The sequence below is a fragment of the Lonchura striata genome, chromosome 3 (assembly GCF_050655825.1).
Source record: "Lonchura striata isolate lonStrDom1 chromosome 3, ASM5065582v1, whole genome shotgun sequence".
NCBI lineage: Eukaryota > Metazoa > Chordata > Aves > Passeriformes > Estrildidae > Lonchura > Lonchura striata.
The window spans coordinates 68,606,476-68,621,204 of NC_140705.1; the positions used below are offsets into that span (position 1 = coordinate 68,606,476).

General features: G+C 39.1%; 1 protein-coding gene across 1 annotated transcript in view; it reads left to right on the forward strand.

Annotated features, from left to right (window-relative positions):
- HEATR1 (HEAT repeat containing 1) overlaps nt 1-14,088 on the forward strand; it is a 34,736-nt gene extending 20,648 nt beyond the window's left edge. The window contains exons 27-45 of the mRNA XM_021527084.3: nt 714-832; nt 1,100-1,221; nt 2,642-2,770; nt 3,976-4,206; nt 4,879-5,005; nt 5,298-5,476; nt 6,096-6,142; nt 6,819-6,942; nt 7,718-7,858; nt 8,073-8,362; nt 9,115-9,265; nt 9,751-9,909; nt 10,564-10,698; nt 10,952-11,056; nt 11,136-11,304; nt 12,007-12,161; nt 12,511-12,669; nt 13,367-13,475; nt 13,870-14,088. Coding sequence (XP_021382759.3) covers nt 714-832; nt 1,100-1,221; nt 2,642-2,770; nt 3,976-4,206; nt 4,879-5,005; nt 5,298-5,476; nt 6,096-6,142; nt 6,819-6,942; nt 7,718-7,858; nt 8,073-8,362; nt 9,115-9,265; nt 9,751-9,909; nt 10,564-10,698; nt 10,952-11,056; nt 11,136-11,304; nt 12,007-12,161; nt 12,511-12,669; nt 13,367-13,475; nt 13,870-13,958 — 2,740 coding nt within the window. The 3' untranslated portion in view covers nt 13,959-14,088. The remainder of the gene's footprint in view (nt 1-713; nt 833-1,099; nt 1,222-2,641; nt 2,771-3,975; nt 4,207-4,878; nt 5,006-5,297; nt 5,477-6,095; nt 6,143-6,818; nt 6,943-7,717; nt 7,859-8,072; nt 8,363-9,114; nt 9,266-9,750; nt 9,910-10,563; nt 10,699-10,951; nt 11,057-11,135; nt 11,305-12,006; nt 12,162-12,510; nt 12,670-13,366; nt 13,476-13,869) is intronic.
- Nucleotides 14,089-14,729: the final 641 nt, after the last annotated feature.

The following is a 14,729-nucleotide window of genomic DNA, read 5'->3' on the forward strand; positions in this document are numbered from 1 at the left end:
CAATGTGGGCTCCTGAGTCTCTGCTTTGTTGTCATGTCTTGTAGTTTAGCTTGCCTTTTTCAACTGAACTTCTTTTAGGCCAGTCACAGGAGGAGAATGAGAAGTTAATTACGATTTTTTTTCTCTTTGAAAGAGTAAGATTCTTCTGATGGATAGCTTCTCTTGTGTGAAAACTTCATTGGGCAGAGGGCTTGGGATTGCCAAGAAGGACGATACCTGTCCTAAAATTGGGATAATTGGCAGGACTCGTGTCTTCAGCAGAGCTAAAGCTAATTAGCTAAAGAGCTAATTCTGTAAGCTTTGAAGTTCCTCCCAACATACTGTGGAGCAATCTTAGCCTAGTGCAACCTAAGGAAACTATTGTTTTTCCTGACAGCCCTATATCCAGACACTTAGGAAGGTTTATATGTAGATTAGGTATTTGTCTTTCTTTCCTTATGACTTGCTTAGGACATAGACTGGCATTTAGAGTCCAGGTTATACTTAAGTTTTTGGCAGTGCTTTGATAAATATATTTTATTAGGTCAGTACATGCATTTGAAAATAAAAAAAGAATCTTTGGCAAAGAAACTTTACCCAATCTTTTGGCAAAGACTTTTTTGGAAGCCTCAGTTTAGAACTTATGTAGAATTAAAATTGCAGCTGCTTTTTTGTAGCCTAATATGTAGTTTGGTCACTGATTTTTCCATCCTGTTTTTTTCATGAATGTATAGGTGTTTGGAACCCAGGGCATCAAAAGAAGAAAATATGGAATATACAAAGCAGCTGATCCTCAGCTGTCTGCTGAACATCTGTCAGAAATTGTCCTCAGATGGTGGCAAGGTCCCAGCAGGTAAAAATCACCAGACTCATCCCTTGGTAATTCTCTCACTAGGTCAGCATTAAAACAGTGGTCTCAATTCGGTTTTCTTCCTCAGTCTACACTATTGTTTTGAGGAGAGAGAGATTCCTCTATGAGGGTATACAAGTTTGCCTTCCTTACAATTTTTGTAGATGCATTAGGTATGGTGTGCAAACTGAAAACAGTGCTTGAGTGTACTGTTTATTCCTACATGGCTGGCCATTTAATGTGTTAATCAGTGAATATTTTTGCCTGCAGATATCCTGGACAAAGAAAAATTCAATGTGGAACTGATAGTTCAGTGCATCAGGATTTCTAAAATGCCCCAGACACACCACCATGCCCTGCTGCTCCTTGGTGCAGTTGCTGGAATGTTTCCTGTAAGTAAGACCTGGAATTTATGCATCGGCTTTTCTCATTGGTTTCCAAGTATTGGGTAGAGTGAAGAACATACAGATCTGCTCTGTGGGGAAAAACTTCTGAAAAGGAGCCAGAGGCAAAATGGACAGGTTTCCTGCTCTTTTACGGCTTTCTATTCCATTTTAGTTGAAAACAAACCTCTGTCTTGATGCTTTGGTCACCAGCCATTTGTGGCTCGCAGTGGAGTGCAGTAGAAATGGAAGAAACTTTCTGAGATCAGCCCTGCCTCACCTTCCCACTGTGGTCACAGTTCTCATGCCTCGTCTTCTCTTTCTCCTGCTTTTCTATATAAAAAGGGAAAACACCTGGCCCATTAGCACATGAATTTTTACAAGTTCCTATCTTGTACAACACTGAAAAATGTAATTGTACTTAATAGTAAAACTGGTTTGTTCTGATTTTAATTGACCAAGAAACAGCCCTTTCCTTGTATGGACTGAAATTTGACTTGTATGGACTGAAATTTAACTGTACACTGTTCTAAGATTCTTTTGCTTTGAAACTCTAAACCAGCAAAATGTATCCAGGTGTATCAAACTCAATTTGCATCTTTATATTCACCTCAGTATTTTCTCCACACTTTTGGAAAGATAGCATGTTTTCCAAATGACAGAACTGTGATGTTTTTGATACATTTTTGGGGGATTTTGTTGTTTTACTGTTTGGGGTTTTTGTTTCCATCTTACTGCCATCAGATAGAAGGAAACATTTTTGTATTCACCTCATCTCACCTTTAAAATCTAAAACTCTTCTTCCAGTCTCTAAAACTAAATGAAAAATATGCCTATAATTTATTGCTCTAAGTCCTGGCAAAATCTAGGAAACTAACATTTGAGCTAGGTGGCACCTCTTAATACAGCCTTCTTAAAATTGGTTACTATGATTACAGTCTAGGCCCTCAAAAAGCCAGAAATTGAAATTAGTATTGTTAGTTTACACTGTATGATTGTGGATATTGCAGATGTTTTACAGATACAAAAAAAGATGGGTGGGAAAACCACTGGAATCTGTGCTACAACCACATTTGTGCTTCTGCAGATTTCCTCATAGGTGGTTTTACTTGTGTTCACCCGGCACTGAGTGGAAGGATACAAGGTGTTTTATCACACTAAACCCTCAATTTCCACTCTAATTACTTGCTTAGATGTGTGTCTTGGTTTCTAAATAATGTTTAGTACTCTACCAATCACACAGTAAGTAGCATTAAGGGACAGTATCCATTTAGAACTCGTTTAGGGAGATTCTGAAAGATAATCATGATTCTCTTTTGGTTTTTGGATTTTTTTTAAATAGGAATCTAGTTTGATCTGTGGGAATTAGAAACACCTTGAGGTACAATGTGCACAGCAGCATGAACTAATTTCGACTGTTCTCTTCCAGGATAAAGTTCTTCACAACATTATGCCCATTTTTACATTCATGGGAGCAAATGTCTTGCGTCTGGATGATACCTACACTTTCCAAGTAATTAACAAGACAGTGCAGATGGTTATTCCTGCTCTTATACAGGTACATATGTCTACTTAATGAAAAGATTATTAATTAAGTAATTCATTTACATTAGCAGTGGTAGAATAAGTTGTCACCTACTCTAGGATTATTTTAATAGACATTAAATTGTATGTTATGTAATGTAATTAAGACTCCTCTGTCTCTGACCAAGTTCATCAGACTGTTGCTTCTTTTCAGTCTTTTGACTTTCTGCACTTTTTAAACAGTTTAGTCAAAATTACCACAGCTATATGTGGAGAGGACCTGAAACATACTTTAAGTTCAAGCTTTTTGTCATAAAAACAGCAGGCAAGTTCAGTAGAGGAGCCACTGGAAGAAAGAAGCTGGTTATTAGTCTTTTAATATGCCATGGTCATAGGAATAGTAGACGTGGTCTGAAAGAAGTGGAAGTGCTTTTATTCTTCCAGCTGGTGTTTGGGGGCTTTTCTTGATTTTGCCTGGACCTCTTAGATAAATGGATATAAACCAAAACAAAAATAGATCCTTGTTTTTCAAATCAGCATTTTTTAAATCAGATTTCCCTTGCACCTAAGAAATCTTGATTCTTGATCATAATTAGATTTAAACATGATGTATAAATGTAATGTAAAAATGAATTGGGGGAAAAAAAAGTCTTCAGTAATGGGATGAGGATTTCCCAGACTATATTTAGTTACATGTGTACACATTTTTCATCCTCTTATAGTTCTCTGTTATATAAATAGAGAGACAAAATTTAATTTTTTTCTTTAAAAACTTTCCTAGCAGCCCACACAAGTTTCTGCGACAAATTATTTGTTGCATACGATTCTTACATGTGGTGAGAGACTAATGTTACTTGAGACCATGTAGCCCATGTATATTATTTTTCCTAGGCACTTGAATCTAAGAGCCTAAGTCACACAAAGTTTTCTGAAGGATGTGGCTTTGCTTTTCTTGAAAATGTCTTGTTTGTTTCAGCTGATGTTGAGTAGATTTTTTCTATTTTTTTTCTTTTGTTTTTTCCTTTTTATAAACTTTATTTGAAGCATCTTCCTGTAACACTGAAAAGGAACTGTGTGATTTAAAACTTTACTTGGGAACTCTTACATTTTCCTTGAGGTTATGCATTTGGCAATGCTGTTGTCTTGCACTGTGCTTTCTCTTATTTTCTGAAGTTGCAAGAAAGGCCTTGTACCCACCTGCAGTAAGTAACCTGTCTGAACTGCTGTGTTTGTGCCCAGGCTGAAGACAGTGACTTGTCAGAGTCCTCGGGAAGCGTGGAGGAGGTGGTGACCAAGATCATTCGTGTGTTTGTGGATGCCCTGCCCCACGTGCCGGAGCACCGGCGTCTGCCCATCCTGTCCCAGCTGATCACTACAGTGGGAGGAGACAAATTCCTCTGGGTTCTCCTGGTGCTGCTCTTTGAGCAGTACGTGACCAAAACTGTGATAGTAACACTAAGCACAGAAAAGGTTAGCAGGCTGAGGGGTCAGCTTTTTCATTGAGAGACTGATCTCTTTTGTTCATGATCTTGCTTTTAGGGAGGTTCTCAATAAGCCCCAAGTTATGCTGGAAAAGGTAGTGAGCTCTGGATTTGTGGTACAGCAGAACCTGATGGTGATGTTGGCTGTGACTTGTACTGTACATTCAGTGGTGTTATGTCCTTGAACCTGAACAATAGATCAGATGATATTGTACAGCAATCCTTGATCTGAAGAGCTGATAATCTAATTATGTAGTATTTCAGTAGTAATGAAGTTGGGTTTTTTTCCTTCAATTGTGTTTGTGAAACACTCTCTCTGCAGATCAAGATGAAAACCCTATTAAGTTTTTGTGTAGGCAGGCCCTGAGATTAGGTGAGAGCATAGTTTATGGGAAAAACAGAAAGAATTATTAAAGGAACATTGGTGAGAAGATAGTCTTTATTGCAGCAGTTTAATCTGTCTCTTTACCCTCTGGATCTATGTTCTCTCCAAGCAAGGGCTTGCTGCTTTTACCACTGCTGTTAATCCTGGAAGTGTCCAGATCAGTATGACATTTTCACAAGCTCACTCAGGCATTTTCAAGTATTTTTATTAGTTTTGATAGAAATAATCTTTCTTAATTTTTGAAATATTTCTCTTTTTTTATTGAACCATTAACAGGATGCTGTTCTGGAAGCAGACACTGAATTCTGGATTTCCATCTGCTGCGAATTTAATGTACGTTCGCAGTTCCAGAGCATGATGAAGATAATCCAATATCTGACAGAGCTGCCAGAGAATAAAGAAGGTAACGACAAAATAGAGACAGCAAATGCACGTAAACCTTCCTAATATAAGAGACAAAGGGTAGTGGTTTTAAACTAAAATGGGATAGATTCAAACTAGATATAAGTAAGAAACGGTTTACTCTGGGAGTGGTGAAGCACTGGAACAAGTGTCCCAGAGAGGTGGTGGGTGCCCCATTCCTGTCAGTGTTCAAGGCAGGCTGGGTGGGGCTTTGAACAACTGTAATTTTACTTTGTTTCTGTGATCAGAAATTAAATATCTTTTTTTTCTTGGATGCAAATTTGTTTTGTCAGTGTCCTCAACAGATGATCCTGGGACAAAAAAGTTAAGAACATGTAAAACAAAGCCAAAAAATCAGGATGGGCAGCTCTTTAATGTGGAGTCCCACTCTGACAAACAACTCCGGCATTTCAAATTCTTGTCAGTCTCCTTCATGTCACAACTTCTGTCCTCTCAGAGTTTTGTGAAAAAGGTAATAATGGCAGTTTGCTTCTAGACTGATCACAGGTAGTGATTGTGCCACATTGTAATAGCTGAGGCATAATTTACTTTTTAGTATGATTTGGTATTCAAAGGGGTGGCACTGTCCAGTGTAGCTTGCTGACACCTTTATTGACACAGTTTTGAAACCTCTCAGTAATGTTAGTTATTTTTAAGGCTTTTCCAGATAGTCTCCATTTGTGTGACTGATGCATAGGTAACCAAGTGAAATTCTGCTCCCAGTGTATTCCCACTGGCTTTATGGAGCTTGGGATTTCACTCACGGCCTGTGTAACTCCAAATTCAGCTGCTGGGATTCATGCTGTTAATTGAAAAGACAAAATGTTATGAATTTCAGGCTCCGACTGCATTTGGTAGTCCAATTTTTCATCTGAAAACCACCCACCAGCATGAAATGTTTGTTAATGTGATTGCATTGCCCAAGGTGCTCAGATTTCCTTCCAGAATGATGGCTTAAATACAAGTGTAGGGACTCATAATTACCATGCTAGTGGACATTTGATTCAAAAAAATGAAATTTTTGTATTCTGGCATTTTAGTTTAATGAGAGGAGGTAAGTTTCATATTTTCTTTCTTGCTTTTCAAACCAGATAGTTGAATATGAAGAACCAGAAGTGCTGCAGGAGTTGGAACAGAGGTATGCTTTAAATACGCCCTACTCCTATTCTTAGCTTTTACTGCAGCCCAGGAATATCTTTGAAGTGTAGTGCCATTAGAATATCTTTCACTCTAATGATACTTTTTAAATGTCCTCTGCAGCAAGCAGTATTTATTATGTGCAAGTTACTTGGTTTTGGTTTGTTTTTTTCTTTTAATGGAATGTGAAACTTCTTATTTCTGAAAGATTGCTCTACCCAATATCCATTTTTTTTCTGTATTTTTTCATAGAGGTTATTTACGTGCTTGGCCATAACTGTCATGCCATTCGTGTCTGAATCACTAAAGGAATTCCATATTTTTAGCAAAATATATTGGTTCATTGGTAGAAAAAAAAATGGATCATTGTTCATGGATGCCTCTGTATTGCTCTAAGCACTAGTAATCAAAGATCACAGTTGTAGCCATTGTGTTGTAAAAGACAGTGATAGGAAATTGAGAGTTTCTTTTGCAGAGGCCTAGCTTTTGTGTTTGTTCCAAGAGAAATAAGGTATAAGGTTTATTTTAAACGCTGTGTTCCATGAATGCTCATTTTTAAATTTTTCTGTGTAGTTTCCTTGTATTTTTGTTGTCATGTGAGATTTTATGCTTTCCAGTGGCAATGGACTTGTTTAGTCTCCTTGTTACTTGCTGAAAGTTATTTCCTTTCTGTCTAGGCTGTTAGAAGAAGTTCTTCACTACATAAACACTGTGGCATCTTCAGTGGAAGGAAATGTGGACAAGCCAACGGCCAAATTTTGGAGGGTTCTGCTTAGCAAGAGCTATGATATGCTGGATAAAGTATGTCTCACTAGCCCCCAAGTTAGCACTGGGACATTGCTGCTTTTGCTTGTTAATAGGATTATAAACTTTGTAGGGTTTCTTACTGCATTAGTACTATATTTCATTGGATGGTCTGCAGCCTGGTACATCAATGTTTAAACTCAGGTAACAACTTGAATAACTAGAGCTAACAGCTCCTTAGGACAAGCAGAACAAAAATCAGGAATGCTTGTTTCCTTTAGTTTATTATTCTACTGGCTGTAAGCAGTCATTTCACTTTATCTGGTGGAGAAAAATGGCTCTTGGCAGCATTTCTCACTGTTAACTCATAAAATTACGTAGCTAATGCTGTTGCGTATTTCTACATGAAATTAAATCCTTTCAGTTTTCATCTTGCTATTTTTTCTGATTAGTAATTTATTTGTAGAATTAGAGTGGCTATCTTGTTGGAATGTTTTTTACCTCTAAAGCATATTCCAGTTTTCATGATGTACTTGCGGAGGCATTGACAGAATTATTTTGGGTAAAGAGGGATAGCTCACAAGAGTAGACAAAAAGACTTGCTGAGGAAATCTCAGAGCTGGTGGATAATGGCTGCTTAGCAGCCAGTGAACACAGGTAGCTGGAACCTGCTTTGTTGTTTGGCATGCCTCAGATACAGCATTGCTGACTTGTCCTCTCTTCTTTGATCCTGAAACCCATGAAGGAAGTTAAAGAGAATCTTATCAGGAGGCTGCCATGTCACAGTGCATGCAGGAGCATTTATGGTATTGTTTTGTTCGTTTTCTTGTAGGTCAACGCCTTACTGCCAACAGAAACCTTCATCCCTGTAATTGGGGGACTGATGATGAATCAGCTGCCATCGGTGAGGCGCAAGGCCATGGACCTCCTGAACAACAAGGTGCAGCAGCGCACCAAGTGGCAGAAGAGCCAGGTGAGGCAGAGGGGTTAAACCCAGTTCCTTTAGCAAAAGTAGCCAGAGAGAGATTGATGTGCAAGTGCTTGACCCCATGTAAAGATGCCAAATACTAGTGCCAGGCCTGGCAAGGGCTCTTGGGCGGTGACACGAAAGTCCCTGCCCACAGCTACCTTGCAGGTCCTGAGTTTCTAACTGCATGTCTGATGTGTGTGTTCTCCTGTCCTCTCAGATCCTGCAGCTCTTAGAGCTGGTTCCTGAGCTCATTGCTATTGTCAAGTGCAAAAGAAACGAGGAAGAGGAGGAGCAAGCCATCAACAGGCAGACTGCTTTGTTCAGCCTCAAGCTGCTCTGCAAAGGTTTTGGCACAGAAAATCCAGCACCATTTGTGCCTGTTCTGAAAATGGCCATTGATCTAATTTCTTCAGAGAAGGAGGAAAAAAATGTGATGGGAAGTGCTTTGCTCTGTATAGCTGAAGTCACCTGTACACTGAAAGCCCAAGCAATACCTCAGCTTCCAAGGTACTGTTAGGTTCTTCTCAACAGAACCAGCTGTAGTAAGAATTAGTTATACCAAAATGGATTACTGAAGGAATGCTGATGAGGGTTGTCTGCCCTGTCTGTGTTTTGTGCAGACAAGATTAAAAATATTTCTAATGCTTGAAGGTGCTTTGTGGTCATAGAACTAAGAAACTAGTGGGGAAAATAGCAAGACACTTATAATGCACAGTAGAGTTCCTTATGGAGTCTGTTACTGTCACTAGAGAGGCAACCTTTTGGCTTTAGAAAAAACAGACCATAATCTGTATTTTTTCTGTAGAACAGATAGCATTTAAAAACATGAGAATGAGTACAGTTGAAAACCCTTCATGCTAGATTATTTTATTCTCCCTATCTGAGAAGAATCCAAGTATCTAATTTGTTCCTTGTAAGACTGTTTCATTTCTTTACAAATACTAATCTCTTATTGTCATTAAATCTTTAAACTAAAGACAGGGCTTTTAGTAACCTGATAGAGTGAAAGGTGTTGATCTAGATGATCTTTAAAGATTTATTGACCAAACCATTCTGTGATTCTAAGTCTAATAGCCTTCATTAGCTTCAAAACAAAATATGACAATGAGCCCAGAATACTGAGTTTTCTGAAATGTGCATGAAAAAATTCTTGTGAAAATTGTCCCTGCAGGCTTAAGAGATGGATTTATTTGGTTGGGAACATACCTCCAAATGGTCAGTTATTTCACCTGTCTCTCTTTCTATTTGGTTATTCACAGGCTGATGCCAGCACTCTTGAAGACTTTAAAAAGTAAGAAGGAGCTGGTCTCCAATGAGATTTACCTGCTGAGTGCCATCACTGCTCTGCTAAAGGTTGCAGAAACACTGCCACACTTCCTTAGTCCTTACCTTTTGGAGTGCTTGTTGCAGGTGAGCTCTGTGAGTCCTACAGGTGTGTAAAGGGGAGACAAGACCTGCCCAGATCCCAGAAGAAGCTGTAGAGATGACTTTTTTTCCTCTGAAACTGAAGTAGGAGTGTGTGAAAGCTCATAACCTACTACTCTTCTACTCACTTTCTTATGCATATAACTCAGATGCAGAACCTAAGAGCATCTCCTTCTCCTCCCTCAGATAGGTTGTATTTTGCCTCTTTGAAAATGGAGATGAATCACAAAAGATCATTCTGTAATATTCAGTCTCTTCAAATGTGTATCTGACACTCTTGTTGGAGTCATTCTATGGGCATTTTAAGTGTTTCTCTTGAAGACAAGTGAGGTTTTGTACGCAGCTTAATGTAAGGTGTTCCAAGTGGTACAAACAGCAAAATTCTTGTCTGACATTTGAAGCAAAGAGCTACTATAAAATAAGTTCTTAAATTGCTAAGTAGGCCTAACTTTTGTTGGAATTCCTCACAGGTTGTCCGCTTGGAAAAGATTGTGGCCGAGTTTGGTCCTGCTTCCCAGATAAGTGTCCGTGTAGCAGCACTGAAAACCATCCTAGCAACAAGGCTGGCCCCTCGAATACTCCTGCCTGCAGTTACCAAGTGTTACAGTGAAGTGCTGCATACCCGCAAGGTAAGGGTTTTTCATCCTTCAGTACTGTGATAAAAAAGGAAACGATAAAAAGAAACAAACAGGCCAAAATTTGGTTCAGCTGTGTCCCCTCCCAGCACTTTGGCCACCACCAGCCCGCTCGCTGTGGCTGAAAAGTGAGAAACACAGGAAGTCTCACAAGCACTGTTCAGCAACAGCTAAAACACCGCTGTGTAATCAGCATTGTTTTGGTCACAGATCTAAAGCACAGCACCATGTGAGCTGCTGTGAAGAGAACTCCATCCCTGCCAAATCTGCCATAGTCTTTATATTATGATCTCTGGGGCTTTTTGTACTGCTGCAGTGATTCAGGGAAGGTAGATCTGGAAGAGATCCAGCATTTTATTGTCCTTTGCGTGTTAGATGATGAATGCCTGGGAGATCATCCCATCCCATAAGGGACATCATTTATGTGCTAGGGACATGAGTGAGTCAGAATTTCCTCCAGTATGGCAGAGGGTAGACAAAATGCTTTTCAGGAATCCTACTAACTTAAGCTCCCCAAAATACAGGGGGAAAAACTTATTTATTTTATCAACAGTATTTCAATGACATAAATCCAATTCCCTAGTTATGTTTTTCAGTTACTGTCAACATCGCAGTTGTCTTTGCATTGCTTTGCTTTTGTTTTGGCAGAACTGTCTGGGTCCCCTTATGAACATTTTGAAGGAGCACATTGCTGGTATGCAGAAGGAGCACCTGATCTCCCATCAGCCTGAACTGACAGCATTTTTCATGAAAGTTTTGGACTTCCGAGCAGAGCATACAGAGGTAGCTTGACTGGGAGGATGAGCAGCAGCTGCATCTCTCTACATGCCAATTACATCACTTGTTTAAGATTAGTAGATTACATTGTACACGTGCTCTGAAATTCTGGTTATCAGGTATTCTGTTCCAAATTGGTCTTTTGGTGGAAAACATGGTAGTTAAGTATTTTCTCTGAAAGAGACAAAATTAAACTGTGCTTTGAAAGCTCAAATTTTTAACATTTCAAACTTAGAATTATGTTTTCTGATTTTTCTAGGATGACTTAGAGGAAGTTGGTAAGATAGAGGCTTACATTATTGACTGTCTAATCACTATGGTTATGAAACTTTCCGAGGCTTCTTTCAGGCCCCTCTTCTTCAAGGTAAGAAGTCTAAATGTAATTCATCTGCATGTTTGTGTTTTCGGTGCACAGAAACAGCTAATCTGCCTTTCACTTTCAGCTCTTTGATTGGTCCAAAACAGAGGCTACCCTGAGAGACAGGCTGCTAACATTCCACCGAATAGCAGACTGCATCGCAGACAAGCTCAAGGGTCTCTTCACCCTCTTTGCTGGTCATTTAGTGAAGCCGTTTGCTGAGACACTGAACCAGGTCAACATTTCTAAAACTGGTAGGTTGGCAGTTACTGGCTACAGAGAGGCTTAGTCTTGATTGCTGAGAGGCTGATTTTAATTGCAGAAATTTTAGTCTTACAGGATTTATTTTACAGCACACACAAGTCACTTCTCTTTTTTCTTCCTCTGGTAAATGAGAAATCTTTCTGTGATGGAACCAAAGGACATTTTTCACCTATGGGCATGGGACTGTTATTACAATGTTGAAACCAAATGAAAATTTTCTGTGTCAGCCCCAGTGAGTTCCCCGAGTATGAAATTGTGTAGAAAGAGGGTTTCTCTTTTTACTTTTTTCTTTTTCATTCATTGACTTCTCTTATAAGCTGCCTGGTTTATCTAGACTCCTCTGCTTTCTTGGGCAAAAATAGGTGTTGTTATTTTCTGTGGGAATTTTTGCCCATCTCAGTGTAGTGACCCGAAGAAATTCATATCCACAGGAATGGCCAAGCACTTCTCCTGTAGCCAGTGGCTATTCTCTTTTATTTCCATCAGTAGCAAACCTGCTGGGGCAGTAGCTTTAAGGCAGATAATGTATCACATCCACTTTATTGTTCTGAGTGATGAGTACATCATTGCTATGTAGTGTATCCCTTAGCTACATTGACAGACTAGCTATGTTTCTGTCCTGCAGTTTTGTGGGAAGTTTTGTTTTCATTCTGTTGATGATATTTTTTTTATTCTCCTTGGCTCTTGTGTAGATGAAGCTTTCTTTGACTCTGACAATAACACAGAAAAGAGCTGTCTGCTGTTGCAGTTCACAATGGACTGTCTGCACAAGCTCTTCCTGTTTGATACCCAGAAGTTCTTGAGTAAAGAAAGAGCAGAAACCTTGATGCAGCCTCTGGTCGATCAGGTATTGACAAATCCATAGAAACTATTCATAGCTGATTTTTTTTCCCATAATTAACAAAAAAAACCCCATGTGTCAGTCGCCCCCCTTACCTAAAAGGGGGGGGATTAGTTCATAGTTTTTGGGCCACAGACAGTATTGATTTCTTTGCCTAAGGCTCTGAATTTCTGATTTTTTGCATCCTTTTTTTAAATGTCTTCATTCTGTAAGGTTCATGCATGTTTACTGAGCTCTTGCAGACGAGTGCACTCCCACTTGATTAGCTTTGACTTAATTCTTGAGTACCTAAAAGCCAAAGCTAGAGTGGTTTTGGCTGGGTTTATCTGAGCCTGGATCTGTTTTACTTCCACAGCTAGAAAATGTGCTTGGAGGAGATGAGAAGTTCCAGGAAAGAGTGACAGCACACCTGATACCCTGCATAGCTCAGTTTTCAGTGGCAATGGCAGATGATTCTCTTTGGAAACCACTGAACTACCAGATCCTGCTGAAGACAAGGCACAGTTCTCCTAAGGTTGGGAGCCATCAGAATTTGAACTGGTTTTCTTTGTCATGCTAGAAAGTGGGAACAGTGCTCTCAAAGTCAGAAGTGAATTAACCAAGTCATTACTGAAATAGTGGCCTAAATTAAAATACTGGTGCTGTACCACAGTACTCCCAAGTTGTAGAGATGGGTGCAACATGCTCTTCTGCTCTTGCTGTAAGCAGTTAATATTCCATGTCTTTTGTACTGTGGGGTTTGGGCTTTCTGAAGATTTGGTATCTGTTGGAATAAGAGAGAATTGTTTGCATATGAAGACAGGGGCACTCTAGAGGTGTAATGGGAAGACAGTTATCAGCTTTCAGACCTGTTCATAGAGTTTTGTCAAGACTCTCCTGTTGACATGTTACAGATATCAAGGGAGTGTACATGGTTTTTCACAGTGCTCAGCTAAGCCCTGGTAAGAGTGGAAGTGGCATTGTGACAGGAAGTTAAAGTCCATTATATCAAATAACTTCCAGCAACATTACCTGCTTCTTTCAACCTGTTTTTTGTTTGCTGTTAATTATATTTTATTTGCCAGATGTCATATTTAAATTAGCTGAAAAGTAGTTCCCCTTCAGTCATGAAAGATTATAACCTTGTAATTGAATGGAAATAAAGTAGGGGTGGGGGAAAACAGGGAACTGTACTGTAATGTTTATTTCCTTACGTAATTGTTTTTGTTTAGGTCCGATTTGCCGCCCTGCTTGCTTTGATAGAAGTTGCACAAAAACTAAAGGAGAACTACCTGGTCCTGCTACCAGAATCTATTCCATTCTTAGCTGAGCTTATGGAAGGTAATACTCTAAAGTGGCATTAGTTAGTGAAGGGTGACTCATTTCAAAGATTCAGACAGGCTCATTGTTATAACTGCTATAAATCTTATGAATTTGTATATGGTAGCTTATACTGTGCAAAATGCAAACTAAAGTGGATTATATCAAACACACTCATGAAGTTGAGTTAAATTATGGTAGTTTCTTCAGTGTTGTAGCATCTGCATATCTCCCTGTGTGCAAGTTTTAGGTCACTGTTAGTAGAAAGAGTCTGCCTAGTTCAGGGACAAAATATTTCTGAATAATAATTTCATATATGATGTTTGAGAATGGTTCTAACCTTGATGATAAAGCCTTCCTCAGGTAGCCTTGTAATCACTGCTCTACATAATTCCTGCTCAATTTCTTTTTCTAGATGAATGTGAAGAAGTTGAACAGCAATGTCAGAAGACAATTCAACAACTGGAAGTCATTTTGGGAGAACCACTCCAAAGCTACTTCTAAGTTTATGCCCTTCATTTTCAAATTTTGTCTGAATTGTGTTAGCTTTACACATTCAGGTGTTGCAGGCAAACTGTCATAACAGTTTTTATCAGAGACAAGATTTTAACTTTTTAATAAAATATTTTAAGAATCTGGCTTTATCATTTCTGGATGGACTGGGGACTTTTCTTAACTGCTCTTTTCTTAACAGTGGGAAACTGGCACAGGCTATAAACAAATCCTGAATGACAACATGTGAGATTCACTGAATTCCATGGTGCTCAGGGCATACAGTTACTGTCCCAGTGGAGAGGTTGTCATGCTCCAAGCATGGTCCTCACTGGACCAATACACTGAAATCCTGAAATTCTGCTTTTTTCTGTTATCTGTAGGGAAGTAAAAAGTATACCTACTGAAGATACTGAAAAAGAAGTTCCAAGAAACTGATCCATGTAGAAACTAATTTGTTTTATAGTTTTTAAAGACTACTACTGATTAGCTGAAGTTCAAGAATAAATTGCTTGCTATGATAATGCATTTACCCAAAAAACTACTACTTGTTTTGCACCATGAGCTGCTGTTTCATTACAGTGGTACTAAGGCACTCAGACTCTGTGAAATAGGGTTTAAAATGCAACAGGGTAGAACTGAAACTATACAGGAGATAATGTTACATCTCACTGGGTGCTGGGAATGAGCCTCTGTCCAGGGCAGCATGACATGTAGAGCCCATACATGGAAAGATTACCACATCAAGTTCTTACTAGATTTTCTTAAAACTGTTAGTTGTGT